General features: G+C 53.0%; 2 protein-coding genes across 10 annotated transcripts in view; one reads left to right on the top strand and one right to left on the bottom strand.

The window, feature by feature from the left end:
- Positions 1-15,238, bottom strand: part of PPL (periplakin) — a 57,759-nt gene extending 42,521 nt beyond the window's left edge. Inside the window, exons 1-4 of one of the 4 annotated variants that reach the window (XM_030883861.3) lie at positions 15,201-15,238; positions 14,476-14,577; positions 6,239-6,410; positions 5,090-5,210 (exon numbers count right to left, since the gene is read on the bottom strand). In XM_030883861.3, the coding sequence (XP_030739721.1) occupies positions 5,090-5,115 (26 nt within the window). In that variant the 5' untranslated portion in view covers positions 5,116-5,210; positions 6,239-6,410; positions 14,476-14,577; positions 15,201-15,238. Of the gene's footprint in view, positions 1-1,099; positions 1,295-5,089; positions 5,211-6,238; positions 6,411-14,475; positions 14,578-15,200 lie in introns of those variants that run through there. The other 3 variants (XM_060284884.2, XM_030883860.3, XM_030883859.3) reach the window with 3 other exon arrangements.
- Positions 15,239-15,728: 490 nt separating this feature from the next.
- Positions 15,729-21,418, top strand: part of SEC14L5 (SEC14 like lipid binding 5) — a 42,747-nt gene continuing 37,057 nt past the window's right edge. For 4 of the 6 annotated variants that reach the window (XR_009559036.1, XM_060284894.1, XM_060284893.1 and 1 more), the window contains exons 1-2: positions 16,236-16,335; positions 16,702-16,816. Coding sequence is in view for 5 of the 6 variants with exons in the window: in XM_060284894.1 (XP_060140877.1) it covers positions 16,298-16,335; positions 16,702-16,816 (153 nt within the window). In the remaining variant the exon portion in view is untranslated. Of the gene's footprint in view, positions 15,992-16,235; positions 16,336-16,701; positions 16,817-21,418 lie in introns of those variants that run through there. The other 2 variants (XM_060284892.1, XM_060284891.1) reach the window with 2 other exon arrangements.

Here is a 21,418-nt window from a genome sequence, read left to right as displayed (position 1 = left end):
GCCCCTTGTCGAGAGAAGTCTGGTAAAGGCTCCCTCCCAGCTAGGAGGCCCCGCCCCATTTTCCTTAGAGAGAGGACAAGGCAGGGTCTGATTCTGCCCCCACTCTCGATCTTAGCATCTCCAGTTATGAAGTGAATACATTAGGCTTAAAACCGACGTGGGCTGCCGTTTCAAAGCAAACACATTGAGACACGTTATTCCCTTCCCAGGCAGCCCTGAGAACCCGAGGCTTAGAGACGCCACCAGTTTCGGGGCTTTGTGATTTTTCAGGGGGCAGCCACGCCCCTAAGAAATCACGGAGGGAGAAGGCCCCATCGTCTCTCAGCCGATGCGCAGACCCCGGGGCGGGTGGTGGACAAGGGGTGCCTCAGCCCAGGTTCCCCCAACCCGACCCCACACCGACCGGTTCCCCTGCACCAGGTTCTGGAGCGCAGGATGGCAGGTGCTGGGAAGTGCTGCCGCAGGTGGCACAACCCCATCAGGCGCCCCCCCCATCCCCGCCTGCCTGACGCCAGGAGCACCTGCGCGCTCTCCAAGAAGCACTGGTGAACGCCCGCCACTCAACGCCTCACGCTCCAGCTATATTTCACGGCCCGGGTGCGCCCCTAGACGATGCTTAGGTCCCCTGCGCACCCCACTCCCCGGCCTTGGGTGTAGCATCCTCCAGAGGACACACCACTCTCCACCCTGGCTGTGCTTCCTGGCCCAGGAGGACCCCTGGCGCAAGGGCGACCCCGCAACACCGAGGTCCCCTGTACCTCCAGCTAAGTTCCTCGCCCTCTAAGCACCCAAGCCAGTGCTCTCTGGGCTCCTAGAACTCTCCGGTGCCAAATAGCGTGTTTTCCTTCGGCGCCCCCAGCCCATCCGCATCCCCACCTTGGCGGTGCTTCCCAGCTCAAGGGTGGCCCTCGGGCCCCGCGTTCCCGCGAGTCGCGCACTCCTGGCTGGGTTCCCAGCCCCCTGGGCCTCCCAGGGCAGTGCTTCCTGCGCACCCCCCCATCCCCTCAGCCCTCGAGGCTCGGCTGTGCCCCCCACGACCTGGGCGGTGCATCCCGGCCCAGCGCGCCGCCAAGCGCGCTGCGCATGGGCGCCTCCTCACCTGCGGGTCCGAACTGTGGGGCTGTATTTGCCTTTGTTTCTCTTCTTGAAGAGCGAGTTCATGGTGGTGCTTGGGGTGGGCGGGTGGGACGTCGGGTCGCGGCGCCGGTCTGGGCACTGGGCTGCGGAGGCCCCGGCGCGCACCAAAGGGCGGGCAGCGAGCACAGGTGAGCGAGCGGCGGCGCTGGAACCCCGAGTGCTGCGCGGCGGCGGCGCGCGGTCACTACTCGCGGGGGGCGGGGCTCTCGCAGGCCACTGGCTCTCCCAGCCGCTCCCGAGAAGGTGGTGCTTACCTTCCCGGAGGAGGGGCACCAGGCGGGCGGGGCTTCCAGGCTCGTGCGGCGCCGGGCCAGATCGAGTGGGGCGTCCGCTCTGGACTGGGGGTGGGGACACCGGGTCTTGTCAGGACACAGCCCACCGCCCAGCACGGACATTCGAGATGCTGGGCAGGCGGGCGGGGGCTCACTGGCCACTTTCCCGAGCGTGCTCAGTATCCCCCTCACCCCCGCGCTCCGGGCCTGGCTCCCCCCTGACTGAGGGCCCCATCTGGCTCTCTGCTGCCCCTCTTGGGCATCAGCTCTCCCTTCTCGTTGGCTGAACCCAGGTGGGTGCCCACCTCCCAGGTGTGGCAGACACTGGATGGGTCTCTATGCCTCGGATAGCTAGCGAATTACATTCAGGTGGTAGCAGTGTCGATGGTAATTGAGAGAAGGGAGCTCTGGAGTGCGCCCGCCTGAGTTCAAATCCTGCCGCTACAGTCAGCTGACTCCTTGGCAAGGCTTCTTGCCCGTTCCCAACCTCAGTTTCCTTATTTGTCAAACAGTGATAACAACTGTCCTCCATCCCATAGGAGGTTCCTGTAGTTAATTCACACAAAGCACTTAGCACAGCGCCGGAAGTGCCAAGTTAGACTCTGTGCCAGCACGAGTCCAGGTTAGACCGTGGCCCTGTTGCGCCGTGTGCCAGTAGAGAAGGCTGCAGTTAGCAGACAGTGAACTGAGTCTGGAGGTGAGCCAGAGTGGGGCCCTGGCAGAGGGGAGGGTTCAGCACCACTCTGGAGGGCGCTGGGGGTTCTGAGCTCAGCTGGGAAGGAGGAACACACATTCCCCCGGGAGATGCCAGAAGGCATTGGAGATAAGCTATGGCCAAAGGGCTCAAATGGGGAGCAATGAGGTCTGAGAGGCAGAGAAAAAGGGGCCCCCACTGGGTATCCAGAGTCCTCAGGGCAGTCCCTTCCCCAGCTGTTTTTTATTTTAAAAATAAGGAGGTGGGGCTTCCCTGGTGGCGCAGTGTTTGAGAGTCCGCCTGCCGATGCAGGGGACACGGATTCGTGTCCCAGTCCGGGAAGATCCCACATGCAGCGGAGCGGCTAGGCCCGTGAGCCATGGCCGCTGAGCCTGCACGTCCGGAGCCTGTGCTCCGCAACGGGAGAGGCCACAACAGTGAGAGGCCCGTGTACCGCCAAAAAAATAAATAAATAAAAAATAAAAATAAAATAAAAATAAGGAGGTTGGTGGGGAAGTTGATGCCTACAGGCTTTTCCTGTCCCAGACCCCAGAGCATCTGAGAATAATGTCCTTTAGGCCACTGGTGTCCCTGCCACCAAAGGACTTCAGTTTTGAAGCGTTACAGAGACTTTAGGAAAACCTTATTCCTAAGGGGGCATCTGCAGATGGGCTTAAGCGGGTCTGTGGATCCTCCTACAGTTGCTTTCAAAATGTGTGTGTCCAAATGTGCATTTTTGGGGGGAGGGTCTATCTCTTTCAACGGGTTCATTCATTGACTCATTCAACAGACATGAACACTCTCCCAGCCTTGGCTGCCTGGTTCTTCTGCGTTGATGAGGAAAGGGAAAAACCAAAAAAACAGCAAAGAGCCTTTCTCTTAAGGGAGGGGGAATGACACATATTAATAATAATAGTAATAATAATAATAAATTGATGACCTCAAATTGTTAACCTTTCAAAAGGAGGGGGAACGACACATATTAATAATGATAGTAATAATAATAATAAATTGATGACCTCAAATTGTTAACTTTTCAAAGGGGTCTGGGGACCTAAAAAGGATAAAGGACCCTGGGGGGTGCCGCAGCTCAGGATCTCCAGGGGAGTTTGTAAAATGCAGATTCCAGGGCCTTGACACACCCCCAGCTCCTGACTGGGGAACACAGGAAGGGTCCCAGGAATCTGAACTTTTAGCAAGTGCCCCTGGTGGTCCCTGGCCTCTTATGAGAAGTCAGGAGTGAGGGATCCTGCCTGTAGCTCCCCACCTGCTCAGGTGGAGAAACCTGAACAGACCTTCCAGTCAAACCTAACCTTTCTTTCCCCTCTGAACTTGGCTCTGCCTGGCTCCTCTCTCAGACGCCCGTCCTAGATAGGGAGTTCCTCACAAGGCAGCCGAGGGCTTGAGCAATTCCCTCCATCCTGAAGGGACTTCCCTTCCCAAGTCTGAGGTTAGGACAGGGCTTGGCCGGCACCTAGAGACTGCAAGTCCAGCCAGCCGACATTGGGAGCAGGTGTCAGGGAGGAGCCAAGGCTTCAGCACACAGGCTGGGCAGGCGCAGGGACCCGGGGTCTACAGAAGCCCGAACTGTGGACAAAGCTTGCTCACCCAGGACCCCTTCCTGCACCCCAGGTGAGCCAAAGGGCTCAGGAAGGAACACTGTCCATCACCCTGCTTTATGGCACAACCCTGCGTGGAAACCCTTTTCCTTCCTTCTCCTGACTACCTTTCCCTTGGAGGCTAAACCTACCTTAGGGAATGTTCATGGCAGTAGTGTTGCCAGGGAGGAGGCCCTGGAAACAACCTGCTGGCCACTGGGATCAGGGTCAGGTGGTTAAATAACCCAGGGCATATCTACACCGGGAAGACCATGCAGCTGGAAAAGAATGAGATGTCATATATGTAGTCAGGCACCAGCAGCAAAGTGTGAGGGAGAAGCAGGGAATGTATGTGCATATACACACAGAAAACTTCTGGAAGGTTCCACAACAAACTGCTAGCCATGAGTCCCCTCAGGAGAGAAATCTGAATTTTCATTATACGCTCTTTTATAGTGTTTGGATTTTATTTTATTTTTTAAAATTTCCTTTGGATATTATTTTTATATGTACTTAGATTGCTTTTCCAATGGCTTTTTTCAGCTACTCTTTAAAAACTCATTTCAAAATGACCCAAGCCTGGCATTCCCTCTTCCCAGAGCCTTCCCTGCCGCCCTCTCCCCTGCCCCCTCCCCACTTTGTGCCCCTCTGTCAGTGCCCACTCAGTACCACACTCTATGGTACTAACCTCCTTCCTTGTAGGACATTCTGACTGGACTGAAAGATACTGGTTGATAAGGATTTTGGAAGATATAACACTTGGGCAAAATAGAACCCATGCTGAGGAAAGAAGCCTCTCTACCTTCAAGTTGCTGATAGTCTAAGGTCAGAGACAAAGATACAACAACTACAAAGCCAGACTTCCCTGGTGGTCCAGTGGTTAAGAATCCGCCTTCCAATGCAGGGGACGTGGGTTCGATCCCTGGTCAGGGAACTAAGATCCCACATGCCGTGGAGCAACTAAGTCCACGCGCCACAACTAGAGAGCCTGTGCACCGCAACGAAGGACCCTGCAGGCCGCAGAGAAGATCCCACATGCCACAACTAAGACCCGATGCAGCCAAATTAATTAATTAATCAATTAATTAATTAAAAACAAATACAAAGCCAACTGGGATGAGTCTGGGGAGAAGAGCGTTATCAGAGCTCTGAAGATGGGGAGGAGGGGGAGCAGCCTGGGGAGTCCTGGGGTGGAGTCCTCGCTCAGTCCTTTTCAGTTATGTGAACAGCTTGTGGGCAGGTCATTTTGTCTCTCTGAGCCTCAGTTTTCCTCATCTGTGGAATGGGCACAACTATAGCATCCACCTCCTAGGGTGAGATCCCATGTGTTAAGCACTTGGTATGCCCCCTGGCACTGAGTGAGGGCTCCACAAATGGGAGGGGATTACCTCTGCAGCTGGAGGCTCGTGCTCATGGGGTTGAGGGTTACAAGCAATTACAGGAACTCCTCCAAAATGTGTCAGAACTCTGGACTTCTCCAAACTTTCATATCTTCCTTCTCCACACCTCCTAGAAAAGTGAAATTTGGCTTTTGAGAGGGAACCTAAGTAGAGACCTCCAGGTTAGCAGGCTTGTAGCTCAGCTGCTGAGTGACACCTGTGACACATGATTTAATGCCATTTCTCGTTTATTGAGGACCAACTCCGTGCCAGGCAACATGGCATGTGGCCAACATGCTTCAGCTGATTGACTCTCCCCAAGGACCCATACCGGTGAAGCCTTCCCAGTCCTCCCCCGCAGGAGGAAGCTCTCTTATCTCATGTTCCAGGGAAGAGTACTGAGAGGCCCCGTGCCCAGCTGGGCTGGTTCCTGGGTTAGCCTGCTCTGGCCCCGCGCCCTCAGACCCCCACCCGCCTCCACCCTCCTGGGCTCGGGCATAGGGGCCAGGCTTCCGCTGACTAGGCTGGGCCCAGGCCAGGTGCTTCAGGGAGAATTAGCAGATTGAGGGAGGAATTTGAGTTGTGCTGCACCATCCCTCCTCCCTCCAGTCTCTAAAATCTGGTTTCTGAGCTGGTGCTGCTGTGTATGTGTGTGTATGTGTGTGTGCACATGTGTACACGCGTGTGCACGCTGCTCTGTGGGCAGGCCGGACGGGATGGGAGCTGTGACCTGGCCCTGTGAGTTCTCCTCTGGGCAGATGGGATTTGTTTGCTTTCATGGAGCCCTCTTATGCCAAGTGACTCATCTGCTCTGCCTGTGCCGTGGGGTGGGGTCTCAGGGAGAGTGTTTGCTTTCCTGCGGTTTATGTGACGATTAACCTCACGGAGATAGTACCCGTAGGGCCATCCTGTTCCCTGGCAACCAGGCCCCTGAACTCTGTCCCCTCCCTACAGCTGGGCCAGGCTGCCGGCTCCCAGGAGGACCACCACCTTCTGAAGGGTCACCCACACCCTCCCTATTTGCTGTCAATGTTTCCCCAGCAGCTGGAGAGGTGCTCACTCACTCCCTGGCTGGCTCGGGTGTTTCTGTGAACCAGTTTGAAACAAGAAGGGCAGCATTGCCCCAGTCCTGGAGAGAGGGGTGTGCAGGTTCCTTACCACAGAGCCTTTTCCTCCTAGGGCGGAGGCCCAGCCCATTCTTCTGCAGACAGTCATTCTCCCATCTCCAATGGTATGGCCTCACCCCAATCTGGGGAGCATTTAAAAATACAGATTCCAAGGTCCCTCTTCTGAGATTACAGGTGGGTGGGTCTTGGTACAGCCCAGGAATCTGCATGTTAACAAACACATACTCCCTGGGATGCTGAAGCGTGTGGGTTCCTGGGCCACCCTGAGAAACACAGCTGTGAACAGAAAGAGATGCAGCCCATGCTCAGGCCCTGGTCTATACCTGCCTGGGAAGAACCCACAGGCTGTTGCTTGAGGCCAACCTCTGTTTGAATCCTGGCTCTGCCATACAACCAGCTGTGTGACCTTGGGTATGTGGCTTAACCTCTCTGAACCGGGTTTCCCCATCTGTAAAATGGGGATGAGCCAGCGCTTGGTGATGTGTGCAGAGCACCTGGCATGGAGGTCCCTCTCCTCCCTGCCCTCCAAGGGGACAGGAGGGGGCTGACCCAGCTTCACCCTGAGTTTTGTAACATGTATTTACTTTTCTTGCAAAACAATGCAGGGGATGGAAAATCATGTTGGCCCTCCAGCCCACATGGGCTGACACACTCAGCCCTGGGCTGGGGGCCTAGTGAGCTCCCCACAGCCCCCCTGGGACCAGAGGGGAGGCTGGGCCCTGGCAGCAGGGACAGGAGAAGGTACATGGTGAGTCACCCACTCGGCCTGCCCCTGAGTCATCCCCCAAGAATGTGATTCAGGCCCCCACCGGCCCAGGGCCCCTGGAAGGCTGCCCCATCCTGGCCACCTATTTACTGCCTGCCAGGCAGCCCCACTCTGCTGCTCCCCAAGGGAGCCACTGCTCAGATGACCTTCCTGCTGGCCCTCTCTGGATGCAGGTGTGCACCTGTACACCTATGTCTGCTGTCAAAGTATTCAAACAGCTCCTGACCAGCGGTTGAATAGGGGCTGGAGGTCCTGGCCACCCTGGCCCTTGCCCCAGGACCCAGCCACTGAGGGGTTAACCCTCTGCTCAGCAGGGGAACTCTTGGACCTGGCCTCACCCACAGGCTGGCATCCACTCTGGCCCAGCCAGACTGCCCCATCATCGCATCTTGTAGATCCAGGCTTCATCTTGAACTCTGGGTGGCTTTCCAGCACAACCTACCCCACATCTCTGGACACCTCTTTTCAAGCCCATCCCTGGGCCTCTTAGATCAAGCTGTGAGGGCCACTCAGTGAGGAGGTCACGCTGTCAGGGCAGTGAGTGGAGCTGGGTGGGGCCATGGGGCCAGACAGGCTCTGCCAGGCCTGGGATCCTCGCAGGACAGGTTATCCAACCCAACCCCAAAACTCCCCTCCCCACGACCAAGCTTACTTCCTCCTGCCCTGCCTGCCAGGGCTCATGCTGCCCAGACTGGTGGGGCTACATTTCTGGGGCCAGTGTGTTACAGCCCCTGGGAATGGCCTAGGTCAGGAGGGCAGGACCCCATTCCCTCCTGTGCCTGGGGGCCTGAGTAATGGCCAGGCCAGGCCACAGGGGAGAGAATATGGAATCAAATCAGGTTTTAGCTTGAAGCCAACCTGGATTTGAATCCTGGCTCTGCCATGCGCCCAGCTGTGTGATCTTAGGCAGGGGGCTTAACCTCACTGAACCTCAATTTCTCCATCTGTAAAATGGGGAAGAGCCAGGGAGCTAAGATGTCAAATCCCAGCTCCTTCATTTCCTAGCCATGTGACCCTCTCCGAACTTGGGTTTCTCCATCTGCAAAATGGGGACTCTCTGGCACCTGCTCCATAGAGTCTTAAAAGGATTCAGTGAAGTAAGACACATAACAATGACACACAATAACAACATCTGTTGAGTGTTTACTATATGCCAGGCCCTGTGCTAAGTGCTTGGCTCAGAGGGTCGGCACTGTGTTTTCTAGCTTCGTTGAGGTGTGATGGGCGTACAACAGAGTGTATATATTTAAAGTGTACCATCTGATGAGTTTTGACACAAGCACACAATGGTGAAACCATCGCCACAACAAAGATGACAAACTGGCCCTCTTCCTCTCCCCATTTTTCAGATGTGGAAACTGAAGCTCCAAGGCATTCAGTGCCTGCTCAGGAAGGTCAGGAGGGGCCTCAGGATTTAAACCCTGCGGTCTGAGCCAGCACCCTTGTCTCCACCTCCACCACCATTCAGCAGGTGCCAGGCACAGAGTAGGTGCCCAGTGTCATGTTGAATGAATGAATGAGTGAGTGAATGAGAGGGTCACTGCACCATGGTCCTGGGGAAGATCCCCAGAGGAGGACCAACCAAGGGCTAGTAGGTCCTGAGTCAGGACCATGGTGGAAGAGAAGGGAGTTATTCGTCCATTCGTCCAATATTTATTGAGCACCTACTATGTAACAAGTCCTGCTCTAGGCACTCAGGATACAAGTGGAATACAATGGACACATGTTCCTGCCTTCAGGGAGTTGGCGGCAGAGGACTGGGGTGGGGACGGTGTAAGTATGAGGTCCCTGGTGGATGATGGCACCTCTCCCATGTCCCCAAGGATGGAGCACCCCAGGCACAGTCACAGACTGGGGGTCCCGGGGATACTGTGAGGAAAGTGTCCAGACCCCAGGCTGAGGCTGGTTGGAGCCTCTCACTGGAGGCAGGCAGGGACCCCAGGTTCCCTCCTCCTTCTCCTCCTTCCTGAGCATCACTGATGTTTCCATGGGAATCAGGTTTCTTTGTCCCGAGGGGAGGATCTTGACCTCTTGCCCACAAAGTGCCTCCCACATGTTCACCCATCCATTGATGGAGCACCTACTGTATACCCCGTCCTGGGGACACAGTAGCTAACAAGATACAGCCTGTATGCCCCGGTCTGGGACGAGAAACGGATAGAAAAGCAAGCCGACAACCGCATTTAAATAAGTGAAATGACTTAAATGCCCATCCACGGGGCAGTGGCAGATGAACGATGAAAGCATCAGGCTCTGGAAAGGTGGATGGGGGTCAGGAAGGCGGGGGTCCGTAGGCCTTGCAGGAAAGGAAGTCTAGGCTGTAGCAAGTGAACCAGTAGGTGCTGTGTTTTTGCCATTTGTGATTTAAACTAGAGCTGCCCCTATGTCCGCGAGTTTGCCTGTCTACCCCAGTCTGGACCTGCCCGGGCCCTTTGTCCACTCTCTCTGCTGAGGTCAAACATTCCTGCTCTGGACCCAGGAGGCCCAGTCACCACAGGCTGCCCTCCCGGGCCATTCTCTGGTCACTGGCTCAGTCTTAATCCCTCACCCGGGCTCAGGCCTCGGAACCGATGAGTCAACACAAGCCGGCTCTGGACAAACACCCCCTCCTCCTGGCCCTGGGGTCCCTACTCCACACCCACCCAGTTCATCCTCTTCCCAAGAAAGGGTGCAACCTCTGCTGGTCCAGGGATGACTCAGAGCAGCCCTGGCCAAAGGAACTTCCTGCAATGCCGGAAATATTCCGTATTTTAAGGGAAGCACGAGCCACGTGTAGCTATTGAGCGCTTGGAATGTGGCTCATGCAACTGGATGTTTAATTTTGTTGTTTATATTTTTTATTTACATGAACATATGACATGTTAAATAGCTGCCTTTGGGACTTCCCTGGCAGTCCAGTGGTTAGGAATCTGCACTTGCATTGCAGGGGGCGTGGGTTTGTTCCCTGGCTGGGGAGCTAAGATCCCGCATGCTGTGCAGTGTGGCCAAATAAATAAATAAATAGCTGCCTGTGACTGCTGACTGTCACATCGGGTGGCCCCAGGCAGAGGGGAGAAGTGGATGGCCCGGAACCCTGGCCTCTCCTCAAAGCAGGGGCAGCTTGGGGTAGGGGCTGGTTGGGCAGCTAGGGCCTCAGGGACTGAGCTGTGGGGGTCACTTGGGGTCTGTTGAAGGGGCCAAGTTTAGCTTTCAGAGCCTGAGGCTGTCTGCCCCTAGCCCCTTGGTCTGACCCAGCTTGGTGGGCAGAATCATGACCCGAGCTGACCTCTTGATGTTGGAGTGCCATCTCCAGCACCATGGGCCAGCCTCCTTCATCCCTCCCAGACCTCTGACTCAACGCAATCGCAGCCCTACCTCTTCCTCTGCCCGTCCCTGCTCCCCGGCGCTGATCTGACTTGGATGGGGGGCTGGCGTAACATCTAATCTGCTGAAAGGCAAGAGCGACACTCCTCCTTTCAACCTAGAGGAGTCAGAGGCCACAGCGGTCCTGGCCCAGGTCCCCGTGAACACAGAGCTTGGGTGCAGGGGCTTTGCTTTTGAAAGTGACCCTTGGGCACAGGAGCAGGGACATGGGGGAGAGCACCCCAGGAGAGGCAAATCAACCCAGGGTACAGTCGCAAGCTGGGCCCTGCAGTGGGCTAATGGTGGTCCCCCAAAGACAACAAGTCCAAGTCCTAACCCCCTGCAACATGGAAATGTGAACTTATTTGGAAAAAGGGTCTTTAAAGATGTAATGAAACTAAGGATCTCAAGATGAGATCATCCTGGATTTACCGTGGGCCCTGCATCCAACGACAGGAGTCCTTATAATAGAAAGGCAGAGGGAGACTGGAGACAGAGACACATCAGCAGAGAAGGCCATGGGATGCCCGACTTAGGCAGAGATTAGAGAGATGTGGCTTGAGGAAGGAAGAAGAGGCCACAAGCCAAGGAACACAGGCTCCAGAAGCAGGAAAAGGCAAGGAAACGGATTCTCCCCTCAGAGCCTCCAGAAGTACATCCCTGCCGACACCTTGATCGTAGCCCAGCGCGGCTGATTTCAGGTTCTGACCTCTAGAATTGTAAGATAATACATTTGTGTTGTTTTTTAAGCCACTAAAGAGTGTGCTGATCTGTTACAACAGCAGTGGGAAATTCATACATGGGGTCCCTTCTTCCCTTCCCCACAGGGGACTTTATCTGCCACCATCATGGTGACTCTGGGCCAAAGGAAGGTCATGGGTGGAGGTGGAAGAGTAGGGGGTCAGGGAGTGGGTGTCTCCTTCCCCTTCCATCTCAACGCCATGCTCTCAACAGAGTCTCATGGGAGATGGACCCTCTCTCCAAGCTGGCACTATTTACCACTATTTTGTTTCAGACTTTTCCAATGTGATTTTTTTTTTATTATTGTGATCAAATATACATAACATAAAATTTACCATTTTAACCATTTTTAAGTGCAAGTTCAGTGGCATTAAATACACTCCCACTGCTGTGCAACCATCACCACTATCCATCTCCACAACTTCCTCATCTTGCAAAACTGAAACTCTGCACCCATTAAACATTAACTCCCCACTCCCCCCTCCATGCCCTGGCAACCACCCTTCTACTTTCTGTCTCTGTGAACTTGACGACTCTAGGTATCACATATAAATGGGATCATATAATATTTGTCCTTTTGTGTCTGGCTTCTTTCACTGAGCATAATGTCTTCAGGGTTCATCCATGAACCTTTCCTTCCTTTTTTAAGGCTGAATAATTTCCGCATTATCCCCATGTTAAAGGAGGGGACACTGCAGCCACATACACTGCAGGGACACTGGAAGGTAACAGAGCCAGAACTCACACCCAGGCCAACCTGACTCCGGCACCCAGCACTCACCACTGTGCCGCCCAGCCCCCTCCCTAGCTCCCTGCTGACTCTCCTGGGGCATCCTACCTTCCTTTCACTTCCTCCCCTCCTCGCTGAGAGCTCCTGGGGCTCAGAGGCTTTACTTGCCTTTGGACCCCAACTCCACATGTAGCGCCTGCTGGAATCCCAAAGCCTGTGTGGAAGTGACTGGACTTGGGGGTGGGCTGGGGGTTGAGGTGGGTGGGGCCTGGCTGTATGGCCCTCTGGGTGAGGCTCCCCTGGACTCAGCCTCCGCTCAGTTAAAGTGGCCCAATGACCAGGACAACCACACAGAGTTGTGCAGGCTACAACCTACATACCTGTACATGGCCACACTGCCAATGACCCTGATGGCCCTGGAAGGTCCCCAATCTAGGAGGTCTCTGAGCTCTGCTCTTGGGAGGAGGAAGAAGGAACAGGATTAGGAGCAGCCCAGGACAAATGAGATGCGAGGCAGAAAGCAGACTGAGGGTTGCTGGAGCTGGGGGGAGGGAGGAAGGAGGAGTGACTGCTTGATGGGTATTGGTTTTCTTTTGGGGTGATGAAAATGTTCTGGAACTAGACAGCAGTGATGGATGCAAAGCCTTGTGAATGTACTAAAAGCCACTGAATTGTACACTTGAAAATGGTTAAAATTTGTAATTTTTATGTTATGTATGTTTTATCATAATAAAAAAAATGTCCCACTCTCTCCAGCTTCAGCACCCTCCCAGGGCCTTTATGTATTCTAGGGCCCAGATCAAGGGCCGCTTGTGTCCCCACAAGGGTCTGGACTCTGGACCCTCTCACTCCCCACCAGCTCCCCCGCCCCCTCCCCGCAGTGTCACATTAAGCTTTCCGAGGACATTTCCCTGCAGGATGCCTTCTGGGGGCATCTGTGTTTGGATTGGGCCCAGTGTTTTACTCAAATAAATGCATTACTGATGGCTGAATTTCCTGTGGCAGTGGCCCAACTGTGGGAAGATATTCAAACATGCGAGGTGGTTTCTGGAGTCTTCAAAACCCACCATACCAAAAGGCAGCTGTGGCTCGGTCATTCTCACAGGGCAAGAAGGAAGCGGCAGATAGAGGCTGAACGTCCCGCCCCTGAGACTGACTTCATGCCTCCAAGTGTTCCCATCGAATCAGCCCATTCTTTTGGTACCTCCTCAGTCCCGAACCAGGATGCCTGGATATCTTTGCAGCTCAGGCTGGGAAATCACATCTTCTGGGTACTTCCGCTGCAGCCCTGGGGCAAGAAGTCCTGGGTTTGAGTTCCTTACTAGCTGTGTGACCTAGGGCAAGTTACTCAACCTCCCTGTGCCTTAGTTTCCTTGTCTTTATAACAAGGATCAACAGAGTTTTGGCCTTAAAAGGTTGTTTGCTTTGTTTGTTTTCATTTAGGTATCGTTATATAACATAAAATTAACCATTTTAATGCATACAAGTCAGTGGCAATTTAGTGCATTCGCCGTGTTGTGCAACCACCACCTCTGTGGAGCGCAAAAACATTTTCATCCCTACAGGGGTTATTTTTGAGGATTAAATGTGTGAATGTTTGTAAAGCCTTCGAACTGTGCCTGATACAGCACGTGCCAAGTAAGTGCTCAATAAACTGTAGGAGTGATTGATAGGAATAGGAAGCACGTGGCAGGTGGTGCTATTACTAATTCGCTTCTCTTGGCTGGAGGAGGAGGGAGTGAGACTCTCATTCCCTTCTAGGCCCCATTTTCCACTTTGAGCTCTCTGTACCCACGCAGCGGTCGCACCCCTCCCCCCCCAACCCCCCCCCCCCCCCCCGCAACCCAGTGGCCTCCTCACCGGTTGCGGGCAGGGGCGGCGCTGATGGTAGCCAGGAGACCTGGAGACTCCCCGCAGTCTCAGGGCCTCTCCTCTGCTCCTCGTGACTTTTCTTGCCCCCAACCCCTTTATCTCCCACGCCAGCTCCTACTCCCCCAAGCTGCCACCTTCTGTGGCCAAGAAGACACGAGTGGGGTGGCCAGGACGATTCAGCCTGGGTGGAAAAGTATAATAGGAGCGTGAGCACGCCCACAACTGGGAGGAGCTCTTGCGAGCGGACCTCCCCCACTTACGAGAGCGCACCGGCTCCCTCCCCAGGGCTGGCATTTACTCCAAGCATCCTGGGATCCCCAGGCGCTAGGAATGACCTCCAAGATCCCCCCACACCGCCAGGCCTGTCCGCTTAGAAGAACCACTTGGGGAGCTTGTTAAACAAGCACGTTCCCAGGCTCTTCGAGCAGTGCACGGGATTTCAACATGCACCCTGCTGAGGGAAGTCTTAGGAGTTGGAGAGTTTGGGATATATTGCTCCGCCCCACCTTTCCAGGTGTAAACATCCTAATTTGTGGTTACTTTGTGCCAACTCAATGCCTTTCGTGCTGTAACAACGGCCAACAGTGTGAATGCTCACTACGCGTCCTGCACTGACGCCCAGGAGGAGCATGAGTTTCCCTGATGAACCCCGGGTCCAGCGATACACCCCGGACTCCCATCTTCCTCGACAATTCCCCTTGGTGGCGACCCCAGGAGCCATGGACTGTCGTTTGCTGCCACCTTGTGGCAGGGATGGGAACCGTGTGCTCCATTTCCATTCTTGATAACCTTAACCAAGAAAACGCAGAGTACTTACCCGTGTTCCATGTCCCCAGTAAGATCCTGCGGACGTGGGGCAGATGAATAAGACAGACACGGTCTCTTGCCCTTGCGGAGCTCACAGTCTCCTGGGTCAGACCTACAAATAAATAAAATGAATGAATAAATAAGGTGATTACAGAGTGTGACACACGCTAGGAAGGAAGCAAACGGGCTCTTTATCACAAGCTGCAACCATATATTTGCTAAACAGAGCGCTGTCTGTCTCCCTGTACACACTGTCCCTGCCCAGAACTGTGGGCCACGCAAGGGCAGGCAGCTTGTCTGACTCCCTCTTGCAAATGGGTGAAGTCACACAGTGCTGGCACATAGTAGGTGCTTAGTAAATGTCAAGTGAATGAATACACGGATGACAAGGCTGTCCAGAGCCAGCTTCTTGGCTCCTCCAGGACAAACAGATGGGGAGAAGGAAGGGAGGGCTGTGGAAGGAAGGCTGGGTCCCCGGGATCCTGGGAAGGCCGGGAGGGTTTACTTGTGAGCTAAAGTGAGAAGGATGGGAAATCGTCACCCTCCCGGGGAAGCCCCAGTCCACCCTGTTTTAAATTGTACCCTCACTCCGCTCGCTTCTTGAATCCCTTCCCTGGTTATTTTTTCACCTTGGTATTTCCCCCCATCTCACATAGTACTATACATTTGCCTTATTTATTTAATGTCTGTCTCCCCCACTGAAATGTAAACTCTACGAGGGCAAGGATTTTTTACCTGTTGTGTTCACTGATGACTCTCCAGCGCCTAGAAAGGCCTGACACTTAGCAGGAGCTCTGTAAAAGCAAGCATGTGAATGAAAGATGCACGTTGGCGTCTTAGGGCAGGGCCAGAAGGGCTCTGGGGCGTAGCCAGTGGAGGGAGCAGATTCAGAGCCCAGGAGGAGGGGGTTGACCCGAGTTAGGGAAGGGGCCAAACGTGAACTGTACTAGGGCCAGCGGGGCTGGGTGGGGCAAGGGTTCGCCTGGGAGCAGAGCTAGACTGGGGTTGGAGCCTTGGGGCGGGGTCTTCCTGGGGCTGAGCCACCCCTGAGGCTGCGTGCTTTAGGGGCGGGACCCTATGGAAGCTTGGCCTGCATGAGGAGTGGCCAGTCTGGAGAAAGGGCCGGGGTGGGGACGTGGTCAAAGAAGGATGCATAAAAATGAAGGGAGGGGCTAAGGCTGGGGTGGGGCCAGTCTGGGGCGGGGCCTGTCCAGGGGGTAAATCTGGGCGGGGCCGGGGCTGAGCGGAGAGGGAGGGCGGGGGCGGGGCCAGGCCGGGACCTCCGCTGTCCCGGGTCCTGGAGCGCTCCCCCCTCCCGCAGGCCCCTCCCTGACCGGCCCGGACGCAGGGTGTGCTGGTCAGGACGCCCCACTCTCGGCGATCGCCGGCCCGGACTGCGGGGTCCAGCGATCGCGGTTGCGCCCCGCCCCAGGTGCTGCGCTCTGGGACAGGCGGCCGCGGGGGATCCGGGCGGGCTCAGCTCCGTGCTGCCGCGGGGCTGCGTCTCGGAGACTCCGAGGGCTAGGGTGAGCGGGGCTTCGGGGGACCTGTGCGTGCATGCGTGTGGGCGCATGCATCAGTGTGTGTGCGTGTGTGTGAACCTCTATGCGCATCCTAGAGGGGATGCTGTGTGCGAGCATGGAGTTGAGTAGGTGCGTGCTCCAGGGAGCTGGGCGTGTGTGCAAAGTTGAGTGCGTATGCAAGGGCGGTCTCGTGTGGGAGGGGAGTCGTGCATGTGTGCGCGTGTGTGGCAGAGACAGTGCGTGTGAAATTTGGTGAAGACTGTGTGCGTATGTTAGGGTGTCTTGGAGGAAAATGGGAGGGCAGGTGCAATGATTCTTGGGGGGACTGCAGGGTCGGGACGCCCATGGTAAGCTGTGGGGTGCAGTGGGTGAATGAATTGTGGGAGTGTAAGAATTGCGAATGTGTGTGCTTCCAGGTGGGTGGCTTTATGGGGTTTTCCGGGGGCCCTCAGCATGAGGATGGAGGAACGTTTGGGGGTACTGATTGCTCCTGAGGAGTGAGTGTGGTCTGGGGCATTGAGTAATGGACAGGGCAAGTGTTTGGGGCATGGCCCAAAGTAATTTGGGAATCACATCGGCCCCTTTGCTTTGAGGGCAGGGGAGATGTGTGGATGGGGCCAGAGGGATGGGCCTGCCCCTTGCTGGGGGAGCAGTGGGCAGGGTTCCTGCTTCCCGTGGAGGGAGCTGCTCCCTCACCAGATACCCTCACCCAGGCTCTGTGCCCATTCCTGCCTGGCTGGCTTCCGCTGGTGGTCCTGCGAGAACATGGTGCAGAAGTACCAGTCTCCTGTCTGCGTCTACAAGTACCCATTTGAGTTGGTCATGGCGGTGAGTGACCTCTGACCCTGGGGCCCCTTGTGTAACAGTTGGAGGGAAACAAGAGGTCAGCTATGATGGGAGGGAGACGGAGACCCTTGGATCCCCAGATCAGAAGGAATTAATGAGCTACTCCACTAACCTTGTGGGTCCAGCTTCTAACCAGGCCATCCCACCTTTCCCCACAACTTCTAGAACCCTTGCCCGCTGACCCAAACACAAGGTCTTTCTTTCTTTTCCTTACTGAAGCTTATCTGTTTGCATCTTGATCTCCTTTGTCAGAAAACAAGGATAGCAAGGGCTGAGTTGTTTGCTGGCTGTCGTTTTGTGTACTGATAGTAATAATAATAATAATAATAATGGTACATATTCTAATGAGGATGATGACAGCAGCCATTCACTGAGGGTTTGCTAAGTTTACATACGTTGTTTTGTTTAATTCCCAGAAGCTCTTATTATTCTCATTTTACCTCCATTAAACCAAAGCTCAGACAGGTGAAGGAATGGCCTTAAGTTCTGTGGCCAGGAAGAGGTAGAGCCGGGCTTGGACCTGCACGGGGACAAGGGGGTAATTCCAGGACCACAACACCCCCCATGTCCTCCCTCTGCTCACACACCCCCTCCCCTCCCCTTCAAGGAAGCTGAGACCAGGGGGAGAGTGGGCACGTGTGGGCAGGAAGGGTCTGAGAGCAGTTGTCTAACTATGCAACATAGAATTGTCTCCCAGGCCCTCCTGGATCAGTGGTCTGTGCACCGTGGGGCAGGTGCTGGGGACAGGCAGACGTGGGTTTCCTTCTTGGTGCCAATCACTCTGCCTCTCAGAGCTTTCCTCCCCAGTAAAACAGAGGCAGTGCTATGGGGTTGTGGTGAGGAGTGAATGAAATAGTGCCCGGTGCCTCTGGCTCAGTGCCTGGCACACAATAGGTGCTCACTAAATGCAGCTGTCCCTGTTATTACACCATATGGTGTTTTAAGTGATTGTACTGAAAGTGTAAGAAACACCAGAATCCACCCACATTGTCCTCATCCCACCCTTGGTTGCTTAATCCCAGCCTTCTTTCCAAGGACTTTGATATCAGTTGACAGCTCTGTGTGTGTGTCCTCCCCTAACCTATTCTATGAATCTACCTACGTATGTCACATAAAAGATGAAAAAGCATCATTGCAGTAATCCATACATGTCGTGCTGTAATGTGTAGATGGGTCCAGGTCAGGAAAGAAGCAGGAGCAGGCCTGGGCTTGTACTGACAAGCTGGGTGACCTTGGGCAAGTTACTTAACCTCTCTGAGCCTGCACTTTCCGTCTCTAAAATGAGGATTACATGGTTTCCAAATCTGGGGGTCTGTTGTGGATTAATTGAGTCAACACATGTAAAGCTCCCAGTACAAGGTCTGGCACAGACCAAATGCTATTACTGTTATTGTTACTGTTATTGTGTTGTTGTCTGTGTGACTTTCCTTCATTTGTAATGGGGGTGGGACACCCCAGAGACTTAGGGATGTGCAGTCAGAGGTGCTGCGTCCCTGCCGTTGCCTGGCTGTGCTCTGGCTGTGTGTATTTAGAAAGTCACTGAATTTCTCTGAGCCCCCATTTCTTCCTTTGTGAAATAGGCCTGGTTATATGCACCTCATAAGGTTGTAACTAGGATTGAAGGTGATTGTAGCGCATGTGTGGTGGGGGGTGGGGGAGGGGAGGTGGCCAGCACAGGGCCTGGTCTATACTTAGTGGACAATAAATGGCAGCTAAATATAAATAATCATCCTCTGTCTAAGGCTCCAGACAGCTCACATATTCTGACCCTAGGACTCATTCATTCATTCATTCATTCACTCAATAGAAGAGAGACACTGTCCCCACTTTTCTGGGATAACCTATGGCCCAGAAAGCCATGAAGCCAAGAAGCTGAGACAAACGACTATAGAATGGAAAACTAGCAAATTTTTATTATTGCATGGGCTTAATAAATGTAAATTTAATGTAGTATGTTTAGGATTCTCAAAAAAATATTTACAATCATTGCATTTTAAAATAAAAATGCCTGCTAAGACTTAAGACTTAGCACTTAAGATTGTATTAATAGGACTGTTGGAATATGTGAAGTGTATTTTGTCAGCTTTGAGTTCCATAATTGACTCAGTTTACTCCCCTAGCTGTTAACAATCTCTAGGGGTTGATGGATAAATGCTTGTGGGTACAACAGGAAACAAAAGTTTTCAGATATTTATTATCTGTATTGTACTAATTTGTCATTTGTATTTTTCAAATACTATGTCGCCTTATCTCCATACAGTCCTTGTTGGTGAAAGGGCCCCAAACTGCGCCAACATTGTCGACAAAGCCACTTTGCCGACTGTTTACAAAACATCATTGTCCCCAGAATAGCTGCATAACTCAACATAACTTACTCGCTGTGCGGGCACAAAAGGGTTTTTCTGCACTTAATGTCGGTCTTTGTTTCTCAGCTAAACACTTGCCCTCAGTTTGGGTCAGATGCCAGGGAAGTTTCGGATGAACTCAGCTATTTTGACCACATCCGAGTGACCAGACAAGCTGGCTTTTGGTTTTTCTGTTTAACAAAACTGACTTGAGAATCAAAGTACCCCTTCACTTCTTCAGAAATCCACCAAACCACTGAAGTTCACAAACCACTGAAACTGGGTTTGTGGAATTGGTTATAAAATAGTACTAAGGCAACCTTTCTAGATCCAGCTTAAAATTAAAAAAAAAAAATATTTCTCTCTTTCATTTCAAAAATGTAACTAACCCACTGAGTGGGTATCTCTCTCCTTGGGCCAAATTCCTTGACGTGAATTCTGTTTCTGAAGGATGGAATTCTAGGGACCTTTGCTTTCTCCTTTCTTGATAGTATTCTGTATTATTGGGTTCAAAACAATGAGCTTGTATTATCTTGGTAAGCAGAGGAATACAATTAAGACAATGGAGGCAGCTGCCTATCAGGGTTGGAGAGAATCCCTTGTCCCTTTGAATGTGGGGTCCCCGAAGGTGGGGGGTCTTTGTGGAGATCCCAGTATGTAGAACACAAAGACCATGTTTTGGACTGTGGACTGTGGTTACTTGAGCCCTGAAGGCCACTCTCTGGTCAGCCTACAGCCTGTTGTGAATGATTTCCAGCTCATCTGGGCTCTTCTCCTGAATGGGTGGAGGTTACGAGCCGGATCCTCTAGCTGGGTCCCTGCTCCAGTTTCTTACCTGTGAAATGGAGATAATAAAGGCCTCTGCTCCTCAGAGAGCTGAAATGAGGATTAAGTGAAGGGACATGTGTACCCGGACAGAGCCTGGCATGTTGTTTAATGCTCATGAAATATCCCTTAAGTGTATTATTATCATTTATTGTTTTAACAGCTTTTAAGAGCTGTAACTCACCTACCATACAATTCACCCATTTAAAGCGTCCAAATCAAGCAGCCGCATAGCACAGGGAGATCAGCTCGGTGCTTTGTGACCGCCTGGAGGGGTGGGATAGGGAGGGTGGGAGGGAGGGAGACGCGGGAGGGAGGAGATATGGGAACATATGTATATATGTGTAACTGATTCATTTTGTTGTAGGGCAGAAACTGACACACCATTGTGAAGCAATTATACTCCAATAGAGATGATTAAAAAAAAAAAGGGTCCAAATCAAGGGTCTTTACTATATTCATAGAGTTGTGCAACCATCACCACTGTCAGTTTTAGAACATTTTCATCACCCCAGAAAGAAAGCCCATACCCTTTAATCATTATCTCCTAAACTTCCCCGTCGGGCCTGGCCCTTGACAACCACCAATCTACTCTCTGTCTATGGTTTTGCCTATTTTGGACATTTCATATAAATGAAATCATACACTATGTGGCCTTTTGTGACTGACTTCTCTCACTTAGCATAATATTTTCAAGGTTCATCCAGGTTGTAGAATCTATCAGTATTTCAACCCTTTTTGTGGCTGAATAATATTCACGTTATGTGGATAGACCACATTTGTTTATCCATTCACAAGCCTATGGACATTTAGATTGTTTCAAATTTGGGGCTATTATGAATAACGTTGCTGTGAACACGGATGCACAAGTTTTTGTGTGGGCCTATTCCTTCCAAAGAAACCCCTGCTGTGAATGGTGGTTGTTATTTAGAATATTTAGGCAGATTCTATTTTAAATTTTATTTAACAAACATGTACACAGCACCTACTAGTTTTGAGTCCATTCAAATATTAACTCATGTGCTTCTCAGAACTACCCTATGAGCTAGGTTCGTTGGGTAACCCCATTTTACAGTTGAGGAGACTGAGGCACAGAAAGGATGAATGGATTATCCAAGGCCGCACAGCAAACACATGGCAGGTGTGGACTTAACTGCAGGCAGTTTGGCTCCAGAGTTTACATCTCCAACCATGAGCTCTGCTGTTTCTCAGGGCTGAGGATCTGAAGTTATTGGGGTGGCCTCTGGGCCGAGTAAGCCGTCCCATGGGGCAGTTACCATCAGGTTTGTGTCTGGAATGTCCACACCCCATCAGAACCCTGCAAAGGAGAGCAGAGCCAAAACCTACAGTCCCTGGCTTCTTGGAGGGCAGCTGATCACAACAGTCCAGAAAGGTTTAACGAACACCCTGTGTG

Source organism: Globicephala melas, chromosome 15 (assembly GCF_963455315.2).
Source record: "Globicephala melas chromosome 15, mGloMel1.2, whole genome shotgun sequence".
Taxonomy (NCBI): Eukaryota; Metazoa; Chordata; class Mammalia; order Artiodactyla; family Delphinidae; genus Globicephala; species Globicephala melas.
The sequence above is the reverse complement of the archived record's forward strand: the minus strand, read 5'-3'. Positions and strand labels throughout refer to the sequence as shown.